Source organism: Rhinolophus hipposideros (genome assembly GCF_964194185.1).
Source record: "Rhinolophus hipposideros genome assembly, chromosome: 25".
Lineage (NCBI taxonomy): Eukaryota > Metazoa > Chordata > Mammalia > Chiroptera > Rhinolophidae > Rhinolophus > Rhinolophus hipposideros.
In genome coordinates, this window is record NC_138071.1 from 22508371 (window position 1) to 22521677 (window position 13307).

Genomic DNA, 13307 nt, shown 5'->3' on the forward strand with positions numbered 1-13307 from the left:
AATGAACACATTGAAAGCCTCGGTCGGAACATGTCACACAGTGTTTGGTAACTCTGTGTTCTTTCCCATGCCCCTGGCTTTCTCCTGGAGAACCCTGCAGGGGGCTTGATGTTGAAACACCTGGGGATGCCAGAGCAGCTGCCAGAGCTGGGCACATTCCCATGCCCCTGGGAAGGAGAGCGATCCATGCAGGGGTCAAGCTGGTCGTAAGATCCCGAGGCCAAGCGCTTGAAGAAAGGTCAGGGACAAATAGCATGGGAAGGAGCTATCACATGACCAGATCTTTCTCCTCAGATCTGGAGTCCAGGGACAGAGGCCTGAGCAGCAAAACCCTGTGCATGGAGGGTGAGCAGATCCTGCCAGACGGCTCCCCAGTGCAACACTACAACGTGCACAACCTGTACGGGTGGTCCCAGACCAGACCCACCTACGAGTGAGTCGTCTTCCTTCTCCAGTCCCACAGCCTGCAGAAGCAGCCAGTGTCTGATGAAGCTGCACTGCTTTTCTTCTTCCTTCTTCCACGGGTTCAGAAGATTTTAATTCCAACTATGTAGTTATTCTCATGTAGTGAACAAACACTTATGAGCATGGAGCCAGGCCCTGTACTCACAGTTTGGAGGACAGATTCTAACAAGACCTGGTCCTTCCTGTGGGCGCCACAGACCATCATCACACAGAGCAATCGATGGGGAAGCACCTTGAGTTATAAGAGGCAAAGGGAAAGCAAAGGAGTGGGTAGCTCCTTTATTTCTAAAGTCACTCATCTCTTTTGGGATTTGGGTGGTGTTGTCATCCTTGTTGGATAGCCAAATGGCATTCCACTGAATTAGCACTGTCCCATTTTGTGAGCTCAGTCAGTGAATAAGAATTATCCCAAGGAAAGCTTTAGAAACAAAGTCACCTTCTTCCTCCCCAAATACGTAAAACTAAGTACCAAGTAAATAGTAGTAAGATTTAGTGATTACTTACTATTTTTAGGTGACCCAGTGAGTTTATTACATCGTGAAGTTCTTCGTAAAACATTGTAAACACTCTAAAGGTGTAACTAGTATTCTTCTCTCCATTATCTGGGGTCAGTCAGTGGGGGCCTCATTATAGCTCAGATTTCCATATTCCCTCCAGTACTGTAGAAAAGCATTTTGTCACATGCCCTAGTATCAGATGTTCCGGGAAGAGAAGCTCTGTGCCTTTCCTCCCCTGTTCTAATTTGCATCACCTCCTCGTTCCCCTCCAAACAGAGCTGTGCAGGAGGTGACAGGACAACGAGGGATCGTCATCACGCGCTCCACGTTCCCCTCTTCTGGCCGCTGGGGAGGCCACTGGCTGGGAGACAACACGGCCGCGTGGGACCAGCTGAGGAAGTCCATCATTGGTGTGTGGGCTCATTCTGGGGCCCTCTGCTGGTGGGGAGGGACGATGGCGCCCCCGAGAAAGTTTCTCTGAGGAGTGGGGAGGAAGCAGGTCACGAGTGGCTTGTCTGATGTGCTGTGGTTCTCCTTGTAGGCATGATGGAGTTCAGCCTCTTTGGCATATCCTATGTAAGTGGTCTTTGGATCATTCCTAAGCCCCACGCAGATGGTGCTATCTTTCAGAAATCACTAACAGACTTGTTCCATCTTGTTTCAGACAGGAGCAGATATTTGTGGGTTCTTTCAAGATGCTGAATATGAGATGTGTGTTCGTTGGATGCAACTGGGGGCCTTTTATCCCTTTTCCAGGAACCACAACACCATTGGGACAAGGGTAGGATGAGCTGTCACTGGGAACATGGCCTCCAATTTTGAGCTATAATTAATGCAGCACATACACTCCAGGCACCTCTTTCAAACCAGTTAGCCCTCGTGTTTCTTTCTTTCTTCATTTTTTCAAATACACTTATATATTGTAAAATGACTGCCATAATAGGATTAGTTAGCATCTCCATCACCTTACATAATTCCCATTTCTTTTTTGTGGTGAAGACATTTAATACCTACTCTCTTAGCAACTTTCAAATATACAATACAGTATTGTTAACTATTTTCACCATGCCGTACACATTGTATCCTCCAGAATGTATTGACCTTAAAACTGGACGTTGTATCCTTTGTCTGACGTTACCCTGTTGCCCTCAGTCCCTAGCCCCTGATAACCACCATTCTACTACTCTGTTTTTAAGAGTTGCTCTTTTTAAGATTCCTTTATCTATCTTAAATAAGTGTGACCATACAATAGTTGTCTTTCTCTGTCTCACTTATTTCACTTTCCATTTAAAAATGGGCAGTGGAACTGAATAGACATTTTTCCAAAGAAGACATACAAATGGGCAATAGGTATACCGAAAGACCCTTATGTTTCATCTTCTTCTGTGTTCTTTAGCTTATTCTTTTCATTTAGGCAGTATTGTATTAAATGTATCTGAAAAGAATGTCCTACGGGGAAATCTTGTCAGCTGTCCTGGGAGAGTTTTGGTGACCTCTTTCGGTCTATTTAAGCATATTCTCTGAGTCTCCTGTGTAATCATCTTTGATTTAGCTGTGTGTGATTTTCATTTGTAATAAATGTTTCATTGTAATAAATATTTGTCATAAATGTAACCTGGGGTAAACTCTGAAACTCTTCTTTTGCTCCTTTAGAGGCAAGACCCTGTGTCCTGGGATGATGCCTTTGTGAGTATCTCCAGAAGCGTCCTGCAGACCAGATACACCCTCCTGCCATATCTCTACACCCTAATGCACTTGGCCAACACGGAGGGCAGGACTGTGGTGCGGCCTCTTCTCCATGAGTGCGTATCTGGTTGGAACCCCAAGGGCGAAGGGATCATTTTATTCTATCTGGTGTCAGTTAGAGGAAACAATTCTTCCAAATTAAAGGCATGATTGCTTTTGCCATAAGCACTCTGGCATATCCCATGTTATAACTCCTTTTAGCTGTGTCAGCGATACTCTGGGTCTTTGATAAGAGGCTATGTAATTAATTATTTTTTTCAAAATAATACAATACAGCACAGAATAATTTCTAACTTGGGCACATGAAGACCTACCTATCTTTAACAGCAGCTCAGGTGAGAAGACATTCCAGGGGGAGATTGAAGGGGTGAAGGCCATCCTCACATTTAGGATGTGCCATGGGGAAGAAACGTGGAGTTTGAACTTGAGGAGTTTCTTCAAGTCCTTGGCCCGGGGCTCTGTTGGGTCCTGATTGTGGTACCTTGGTTTGCCTCTCCAGGTTTGTGTCAGACCAGGTGACCTGGGATATAGACCGTCAGTTCCTGCTGGGCCCCGCCTTCCTCGTCAGCCCTGTCCTGGAGCCCGTGAGTATGGAGGCCCCTGATGAGTAGACAATCCCACTTCCAAAGCCTGGTGAACGGGGCGAGGAGAAGAGGTCTGATCTGGGCGGGTACTGAGATGCGGTTTCTTATTTTACACCTGTCTCTTCCTCTCCCGCCGAGCTAAGTCCATCACTTAGATATTCTGGTTCTCACATCCATCATCTTTAAAATCATCATAACAGATTCTGATTCATAGGACCATGAGAAGGACAAGATCCTTAAGATACAATCATTTCCTCATTACCTGAAATAAGGAGGATGGGCCAGGTGGAGGCAGTACTCTGAAGAATTCATTACAGTCCTGTCACCATTAAAACAAAGCTTTTCAGGACCGTTAGTAACAACGAGTTGAATCTTATTGATGATGGCTAGCCTGACCCTTCCTTCTATAAGAGGTCCTCGGGCAACAAAAGCCTTTTGTTTTTTGCTATTTCTATTGACAATTAGACTTTTGATTACCAGTTAATTGCTTCCTCCCCAAAACTTACTGCACTCATCCTAGTCTCTGAAGTATTGGCATCATAAAACCTACAACATTTTTTGTCCCAGGCTAACCTCAGTTTGTCTCTTTCAAGAGGGTATGGTGTAAGTCTATAAACAAATGATGATTTGCCCTTCACATTTCTGGATCCCAGAGGGCTTTCCAGAAGCTGCCAGTTTGGGGCAGGCACATTTCCCTTGTTTGAGGAGTGGGGTGAGAAGGAAGGCTTTGCCAGTGGTACTGACCTCGAGAGATACGAAGCAGTGGGTTGTTCTGACCAAATTGGTTTCTCTGCCTTAGATAACAGAGCCCATGCCCATGACTTGTTTGTGTTTAATTTTAGAATGCCAGAAATGTCACTGCATATTTTCCTAGAGCCCGCTGGTATGATTACTACACGGTGAGTTTCTCTGATTGTTTATACAACACGGAAAAATGGGAATGTGCACGGCCTTTGGGGTCTGACAGAGGTCTGGCCACTTTCTGATTCTGGACCCTACTTGATGTGTGATCTTACACAAGTTACTTTTAACCTTGTAGTCTCCAGTTTGTCATCTTCACGTGGGGTGAGACCACTTCCCTCACAGAATTGTGGAATAACACAGAAAACATCTCAGTGCCTGGCTTTTGTGGGTGTTCTTTATGTGTTAGATTTTATCTTAATTTCACCACTATTCACAATGGTGGATAATGGCAACACTAGTGAACGCTTGACGTTGTGCTGTAAACTGTAGTTTTTGTTGAATTCTCCCCTGCTAGACTGTAAGTCCGTAAGTGCAGGGGCCTTTTCCTCTCTATCTTTTTATTCCATATCTCCTTCTACAGCATAGATGCTCAAAGAGGAGTTGTGAAATGGGATTTCCTAGGTAGGCAAGGTCTAAGGCAGTGTGTGAAATGCACACAAAGGGATGGGGCCCAATCCTTGTGCCCTGGAGCAATGCACGTGCATTTACAAATGCAGGCTGACCACATCCTTCTCTGTCACAGACCATTTCTGGGCAAGTCTGAGCCCCAGAGACTCATCTGGGAAAACAGAGTCTTCCAAAGCAGCTTCTGGGTGGTATCCTGGAGCAAGAACCAAAGGGAGTGCTTCCTCTTTCTCTAACCAGGCCTCCTCCTGATTCTGCCGAGGAGGACAAAGCAGAGGAGTGGAATAGAGCAAACAAGATGACCAGCAGGAAGACAGGGCCCAGACACTCTGGGTCCTTTCAGCCAAGGGATTTGCAGTGGGGTTAGCTGAAAATATTAGTATTACTTAATATTTTGTGCTCAATCCCACTGACAGTTTATAGAGGTACCAGTAAAAGATACTCTATGTAGTATTTTAAAAATGAAGCGGAGGGAAGTTTTATAGGTGTTAGCAAAACATGGGAAATGCTTGGACTTGGTAAATAAAATGGAGACTTAGGCGCTCCACCTGGAGCAAAGGGTCCCGTTTTTGAACTGGGTTTCTTTGTTGTCACACCGGTTACCATACGCTTCAGTGAGGCAGGAGGTTATGTATAATTTGTATAATTCCTGTTTCTAGAATTAGCCTAAATTTCCATGTTGTCTACTCAAGAGAGCGTATCCCAGCACGGGCTTCACTCCCACCTGTCACCCAGTAGTTACCTGAATTTCCAGCCAGAGACGATGCTTAATATAAGAATCCTTAATATTCGTTGGCAAAATTGCAGAAACAATTTCCATTTCCATCAGCACTTGGTGAGAGTGTTCATTTCTGTAAATCAGTTTTGATTATTAGTTTTTGTTGTGCTTTTTATGTTCATCTTTGTATGACTCTTAAAGACAGTGTGGTCCCTCGTTTTCATTATTGATTTGATTTGTGATTGTCTTTGACAGGCCACTATTCTTCCGGGAACTTTCTATTCTTTTGCTCATTTCTTATTAAGATATTTAGACTGTTCCTACTGATTTGTAAAGGGTTTATACATATTTAAATTAGTAACACTTTGCCATATTTCTTGGAATATTGTTTCACTTTGACAATTGCTTTTTGTTTACGTTCTTGATAGAGATCTTACCTTTATGTAGTCAAATTAATGTTTTAAGTCACTGGAATTTATTTGGTGAGCAGTTAGAGGTCAGGATACAACTTTTGTTTTTCCCCAAATTGCCAAATTTCCCAATATTTTTGCTTTGCTAAACTTTCATTATCATGTACTGTTTTTATATACATGCTAGAATTTGTCTGAAAGGATTCTCTCTTCATTTCTATTTTTGATTTATTAATTTATTGCTTATTCTGTCAGTATTGAATATTTTTAATGATTGTATATTTTTAGTACAATTGAATATGTGATAGACCAGTGTGCCCTCATCCTTTTCAGAAATGTTTTTGTCATTTTTATATAGTCTCTTAGATGACATTAAATCAATTTTGTCAATCCAAACGATAAAACAAACTTGCACTAGAATGTTTATTAATTGTGTTTAATATACATATAATACATCATATTATAGCATTACATACTATATTGCATATATATATGTATATGGGAAGAAATTATAAATGTTATATATTTGTTTCTAAGGTGTACATATTTTCACCAAAAGATGTGTCTGAGAATGTTTCATAGCAGCATTATTTGTAAAATTGCAAAAACCTGGAAACAAATCAAATGTCCATCAATAGTAAAATGGATAAATAAATTTATGTTCTATTTTTAAAACTGAATACTATAGAGCAATGAGAATAGTGAACTATTTAAAATACAAATAAAAATGGTGGACATTACAAATGTAACATTGAGCACAAATAGCCAAATGCAAGAGAACAAAGAATATATGATTGCATTTATTAACTATAAATTCAAAAACAGGCAAAAGTGATAGAAATTGGAAGAGTAGCTACCTTCAGTGTGCTGATTACTATGAGAGAACCTTCTGGAATGCTAGTAATACTCATTCTTGAGCTGGGTGGTGGTTTCATGGGTGTGATCACTTGGTAAAAGTTTATTGAGCTGAATGCTTAGGATTTATGTACTTTTCTGTACCTAAGCTATTGGAAAGTAAACTAGAAAATTTATCTCCTCAGAGAGATAAGAAGATAGTATACTTAAAATGCTCTAAACAGGCATACTCACTAAACAATCCTTGGAAAGTAAAGGCATGAGGCAGATATTTAAAACTGTGTTTAAAAAGAAATAATAAAATACAGCCCAGTACCTGACCCAGAAAGTAGAACAAAAAGGCATAGATGGAAAGCAGGAGAGAAAAAAATCAGAAAGCCCTACTCAGCTTTCTATCTCCCACTTTTGCACAATTTCTTTGCTGCTTCTCCAGTGGAATTTGGGGATTAGCCCATACCTTGAGTGAAGGATGGGGGAAGAATGCACGACTCCTATCTCAGTGGTTCCCGTTTCTCGGGCATCATGATTCTTCGTGTCACAGTTGCCTGGGGAGCTGTGACCTCCCATACCCCGCATTCCCCTCCTATGCTCATCTGACTGCCAGATGCAATAAGTCATCCCTTGCTGCTTGGCCTATACGGCACTTGTTTTCTGAAGCAGCAGGTGTCTTGATGCAGAACAGGTTGAAGTGCTTCGCTGAACTAGAGTGGGTCCTCTGGACTAAGGCTTGATCTCCATTGACTCTGACTCTCAGGTTCTCTAAACAAGCTGCAAAATCAGGAGGGTTTTTTTTTAGCTCTTTGTGGAGTTCTGTGACTCTCTCAGTCATGCCTGTGTGACTGAGCATGCCCTGAGGTGTTTTTCTATCCACTCTCTTCTCCTGTCTGTCATATTGGGCTAGAGTGTGTAGACTTTATTTGGGAGTGGGAGGCATGGAACTATTCTGACTTGTCTTATTGATTGCCTATTTTTATGAAGATTAAGAGCAGACAATGTGTATGAATCAAAGTTTTTACCTACTTGTGGCCATTTTTGTTTGTTTTTTATGGTGTAGAACATATGTTTGGTTGTCTAAAACAGTCTTCCTCAATTGTAATCAGTGAGAACACAGTCGATGATAACGTCCCTGAACCAAGGATGTGTTATGTTGTCTTTTCTTATTTTAATAGTGCTGCCTTGGGATTTTTATCTTATAGTCATATCTTTGTGGATATTTCAACAAGAGTTTGTTAGGCTAGCCTGGCCAGAAAGGATTTAAAGGGAAATGAGCGTGTGACTCATTAGCTATTGGACATAAAATCAGGAGACAATAAATATCATATCATATGTAGCCATAATGTGTAGTAGAATGGGAATACCATTGGAGAAAAGAGTTTAGTAAGAAGATGACTTTGTCAGTTTTACATGTATTGGGTTTCACTTGAAGGTAAGACAATCAATAGAGAAAATGTCCAGTATACATAAGATATCAGCATGAAATGCTGTTAGAGCTCATAGAATCCAATTTTCCCTTGATATCAGTGAGTACGCTGAAGAAGCCTGGCAACATGGGGCTGGAATTTGTATTCAGTCCTGTAGATTTTGGAGTTCTGAGGCAGACCCACAAAGCCATCTGCCCCAGGGATATGGGCACTGTACCTTCTTCTACCACCTGCCCCTACAGTTTTATACAGGTTGAATCTGTATAAAATGGGCATCAGGGATCCAAAGTGGAGTAGTGTTAAGGTAGCTTTCCTTCGTACTTCTCAACATGGGGAGATTTTGCCTACCAGGACATTTGGCCATGTCCAGAGATGTTTTTATCTGTCACAGTGTGTTGCGGGTGGGGGAGATACGACTGGCATCTAGTGGATAAATACTGGGAAACATCCAAAAAACACAGGACAGCCCCCACAACAAAGAACAATCTGGCCCTAAACATCCATAGTGCTGAAGTTGAGAAGCCCACTCTTCTAGTGGGAGAAAATGTGAAAGGATAGTTTCTTAGGAACTGAGGTTTATGGCTCGGGATGAGAGAACACTTCTCCCTGTCACACACGAGGCAAGATTAGGACGTTAAACATGAAGGAAAATATAGTGAGTTTAAGATAAGGATTTGTAACTAAGTCAGCTCACTTTAATCTTTTCTGTGACGTGTCAAAGGTGTTAGTGAAATTGGTGGGGGTGGGAGTGGGAGTATTGAAGGGAGATGGAGACAAAGAGAAAGAGACGGTCCAGAAGTGCCACGGGACTGTTTCAGGAGCCAACAAGAAATGAATGAAAGGATTGTTCAACCTCCTCTAGCAGGGCAGGGCTCTGTGACACAGAAATAAGATGTGGAGTGAAGGCTGGGGTGAGATCCATGCCACAATCTCATGTAACATGTACTGTGGAGACCCTACAAGGCCAGGGACCCTGATAAGACATTGTGGCAGCACTGCAAGATTCCACACAAAGGCTGGCTCGATGTAGGGAAGAGGGTAATGACGGGTGTGTGCGGAGGGATGATGAGCAGGCGGCGAGGTGGGAAGAGGGGACAAGGTGTCTGGTAAATACGTGGTTCGGAGGTGTGTCCTCGCCCTCACTAACTCTTACTTCCGGCCCACAGGGTGTGGACATCAAAGCAAGAGGGGAGTGGAAGTCCTTGCCAGCCCCCCTTGACCACATCAATCTTCATATCCGTGGGGGCTTCATCCTGCCCTGGCAAGAGCCTGCACAGAACACCCACCTCAGGTGAATGACGGGACCATGTTGCTCCTCTACAAGCCAGTTAGCTCAGGTCCTGGTGAAGCCCACCAATCTGTCAACGGTGCTCTCACGCCTCAAAGCAATTTTACGGCACATTTTTGTTGGTTGGTTTGTTTGCTTGTTTGTGTTTCACCTTTTTCAGCCTCTGCACTCTTTGAACAATTATTAACTATTTTCGATCAAGTGGGTGAGATGTTAGGTCTAATTATATTTGAAACAGAAGTCAAACAGGAGCAACCATGATTCATGGTAGTTTTAGAAGACTGGCTCTCAACTGAGCCTTTGCTAAGAAAGTTATTGCTGAAAACTTGTGTTAGCCATAATGCAACTGATACCTGAGGCTAAGATTCCTTATATGCAGACTTTAAAATTCTAGACCTAAGTCTAGAAGTCTATGTAATAATTAACTACGTCTATATAATAATTAACTACGTCTATATAATAATTAACTATAAATAACTAACACCAAATGAATGGTTGCTTTATGCCTTGAACTGAAATAATATGGAGATTTCTGTGTAGAGATTTTCTATTTTTTCTTAAGAAAAAGAAAAAATAAACCCTTTGGTGTCAGCACTGTTACGCTGTTATCCCCACTTTACATATGAGCAAAGAGAGGCCTCAAGAGGCAAAGTGATTAACTCAGAGTCACACAGATAGTAAATAGTTGAGCAGGGACTGACATCCATGTCTGTCTGATGTCAAACTAAAATTTGTAGAGCCCTACTCATGTGAGTCCAAAAATTCAGTTAAAAACTGAAGAACTTAGGACCTTTGTAAACAGAACTCACTGTACGTGTTTAGGAAGTTAGATCATGAAAGAAGAATCACAGCATCAGGACTTTCCTCACGAGATGGGAAAAGGAAAGAATCCACTGAGTTGGCTTGTAGTTTCTGGGGGACTTACAGAACCTTAAAGGAAAATTCCCTTTCATTCATTCATTCATTCATTCATTCATTCATTCATTCATTCCTGATGTGAAGTGAGATAGCCAGTGGAGACAGAACGAGATCACAAATCTCTTGAATCCTGGTATTCGGTCTTTCTAGCATGAAAGACTTCCTTTCAGTTTGTATGAAAACCCTTGGTCTGTGGCCGTGGCTTGGTTTTGAGCTGATGCCTCTCTCCCTTCTCCCTGCAGCCGCCAGAAATTCATAGGCCTCAAGGTCGCCTTGGATGACAACGGGACTGCGGAAGGTTGGCTCTTCTGGGATGATGGGCAAAGTATAGGTGAGTAAGGGCTGCCTCTGATCCACGTTCATGCCATTGACTAGGTTTCTGGATAGCTTTTAGTCCTGTTCTATGTTAAAGCAATTTCGCATTTTTTAACTATAGCCATTTGTTAATGTGAAGTGACTAAAACGTAGTGTACTTGATGTAAATGAAACTCTGTATCTCTCACTGTTATCCACTGTCCTAAGCCACTGTTTGCCACCGGGAAAGTTTCCTTGTAACCAACTGAAATGTGCTTTCCGCATGGTTTATGTTCAAGGGCACATTCACTAGTAACATGGTTTATTGTCCAAGAAAGGGAGACAACGCCTGTATCCGTTGTGCTATTTATTTGCGGGAATTTTCCATTAGGAGTTTTCAGGAATTGGTGAACTTGCAGGAGGATGGCTCACATGTTGTTAGCTATTTCTAGGCCAATGCTGTCCAGTAGAACAACCTGCAATTATGGAAATGTCCTGTATCTCTGTCATCCAATATGGTAGCCATTATGCATCTATGGCTATTGAGTACTTGAATGTGACAAGTACGTTCTGAAAAACTGAATTTTTCATTTTATTTAATTTTAATTAATTGAGATTTAAATAACTACATTTTGCTAGTGGCTATCTTGGACAGCACAGTTCTGGAAGATAGCCAATGCCCTCTGATCGAGTGAGTGGTAAGCAGATTGGAAAGACGTGAGCACACGGGGAAGAGTGAGAAAGCCACAACGGTGGGGTGAAGGTTGGGAATACCTGTGACAAGGCTCTGATAAGTTCACCTTTACTGGACATGCTGAGCTTCATATTCTCCCTGGACCTGTGGCACAAATTGAGGATAAAAGAACAAAGAAGGCTTTCATTGGTCTTTGTTCTCTGGAGACTGCCTGATATCTCACCAGCGTTTGTGTTTGTGATGTGTGCTCTCATGCATGTATGGGCACATGTGTGTGCCTCCAGCAGGGGGAATCTGGAACTTCTGAGGTGACCAGGAACATGTGGGAGCGATAGACCATGAGGAGGAGAAGTGGCTGAGGTGTTAGGAAAGTACCTTAAGTGAGGCAACTCGGTCAGACGGATATGTCTAGACGCACTTATCTCCAACGTCTCATGTAAACTGAGATTGGGGCAGCGTCTGACTGATCTCCATAAAGAAGGCTCGAGTCATCAAATGCAGATCTATGAAGGAAAAAGAATAATAATCCCTGGTTTCTCAACCAAGACAAGTAGGCCATTAGAATTCTAGCACATAACTCCAGATTGTATTTACCTTGTTGTTTGTTTGCAGATACCTATGAGAAAGGACTCTATTACCTGGCCCACTTTTCTGTCAGCCAGGTGAGTGTGACTGATACTGTGAAGGGAGACTAGAGTACTACTGGCTTCGTAGGATGCTGTGTGTCATAAGGGCACTAGAATTCCTTCACTGCTCACCTTGCTAATTTGCATCCTGCCCTTCCTCAAGACTTCAGATAGAGATTCAGTACGCTCCCAGGAAGATTTCTGTGGTTAAACACATTCAGGTATCATCAGTAACATTCCAGTTTACCAAAGCAGAGATGGAAAGACTTTTTCAACATTATGTCACCCTTGTTCCTATGTTGCCTTGGAATGGCCTGCACATTTTGTGACTTCTCCACAAGTGGAATGTAAGGCTCCTGGGAGCTGAGACTATTTGTCTCCGTAGAATTCATGGCAATTATATAGATTTTGCAGGTGCTTATTTCGCCAATGCACGATTGTCAATAGGAGATAGACAGCTGAAATCATGGTCTCCACTCTACAAGGACACTAGATGGTGACTCTGAAGTTGGCTTACTTCATGATCGATCTATAATTGTGCCTAAAAGAAGGGGGGGGGATTTGAACACATTTTGCCATTTTCTTCCCACTGGTTTCTTTTATCTCCAATTTGACAGAATAAAATGGAGAGTCACATAATTTTCAACAAATACATCACTGATACAAACCCTTTGAAACTTGGCTACATCGACATCTGGGGAGTGGACAGTCCCTCCATTTCCAATGTCAGCATCTCTGTGAGCGGCACGGTTGTCACACCCAACTTCGCCCACATCGCTACAATACAGGTTTGTGGCCAGTGAAAAGTCTGGATGCTGTTTCCCAACCCTGAGATGCATTGTGCAATGCCTGCCTGCTTCCCTTCCCAATGCTTCCCATCCCCGTCCTGCAAAGCCCTTCACGAATCCATTTTCAGTGTGTCAGCAGTGGACAGCAAGGTGATGAAGGGGAAATTCAGGCTATGTCATCATTTGGGATTGAGGGTCTGGATCCATACTTTCCATGCATGTATTCTTGTGTGCTGACTTCTGAAAACCTTGCCTTTACTCCCTCACCTGTGCCTCAGAGCTCTCCTTCCCAGATTGCGTGAACTACCATATTTCATCCACTGTAAGACACCACCAGTTAAAAATTGCTCTATCATTTCATGTGCCACAAAGAGAGAAAAAAGGATAATACAGTGCTTTCCTATCATGGAAAATTCTATTTTGAACTTATAGAAAGTTTTGTAAAACTGCTTTAGACATAGATTTTTATCATTTTAACATACTCGTATTAAGTGATAATACAGGGGAAAAGAGATACATGGGCACTAATGAGTCTATAGTTTGAAAAATATTTCAAAATAATTTAGAAGAGGTTGTACAGCATAGGGAATATAGTCAGTAATATTGTGAGAGCAGGGTATGGTGTCAGATGGCTG

At 42.3% G+C, this 13307-nt stretch overlaps 1 protein-coding gene across 1 annotated transcript in view; it reads left to right on the top strand.

Annotated features, from left to right (window-relative positions):
- Positions 1–13307, top strand: part of LOC308492962 (maltase-glucoamylase-like) — a 172235-nt gene that overhangs the window by 80315 nt on the left and 78613 nt on the right. Inside the window, exons 38-48 of the mRNA XM_081038512.1 lie at positions 295–433; positions 1239–1372; positions 1504–1538; positions 1627–1743; positions 2616–2764; positions 3208–3292; positions 4135–4191; positions 9231–9355; positions 10513–10601; positions 11871–11920; positions 12502–12672. Coding sequence (XP_080894638.1) covers positions 295–433; positions 1239–1372; positions 1504–1538; positions 1627–1743; positions 2616–2764; positions 3208–3292; positions 4135–4191; positions 9231–9355; positions 10513–10601; positions 11871–11920; positions 12502–12672 — 1151 coding nt within the window. The remainder of the gene's footprint in view (positions 1–294; positions 434–1238; positions 1373–1503; positions 1539–1626; positions 1744–2615; positions 2765–3207; positions 3293–4134; positions 4192–9230; positions 9356–10512; positions 10602–11870; positions 11921–12501; positions 12673–13307) is intronic.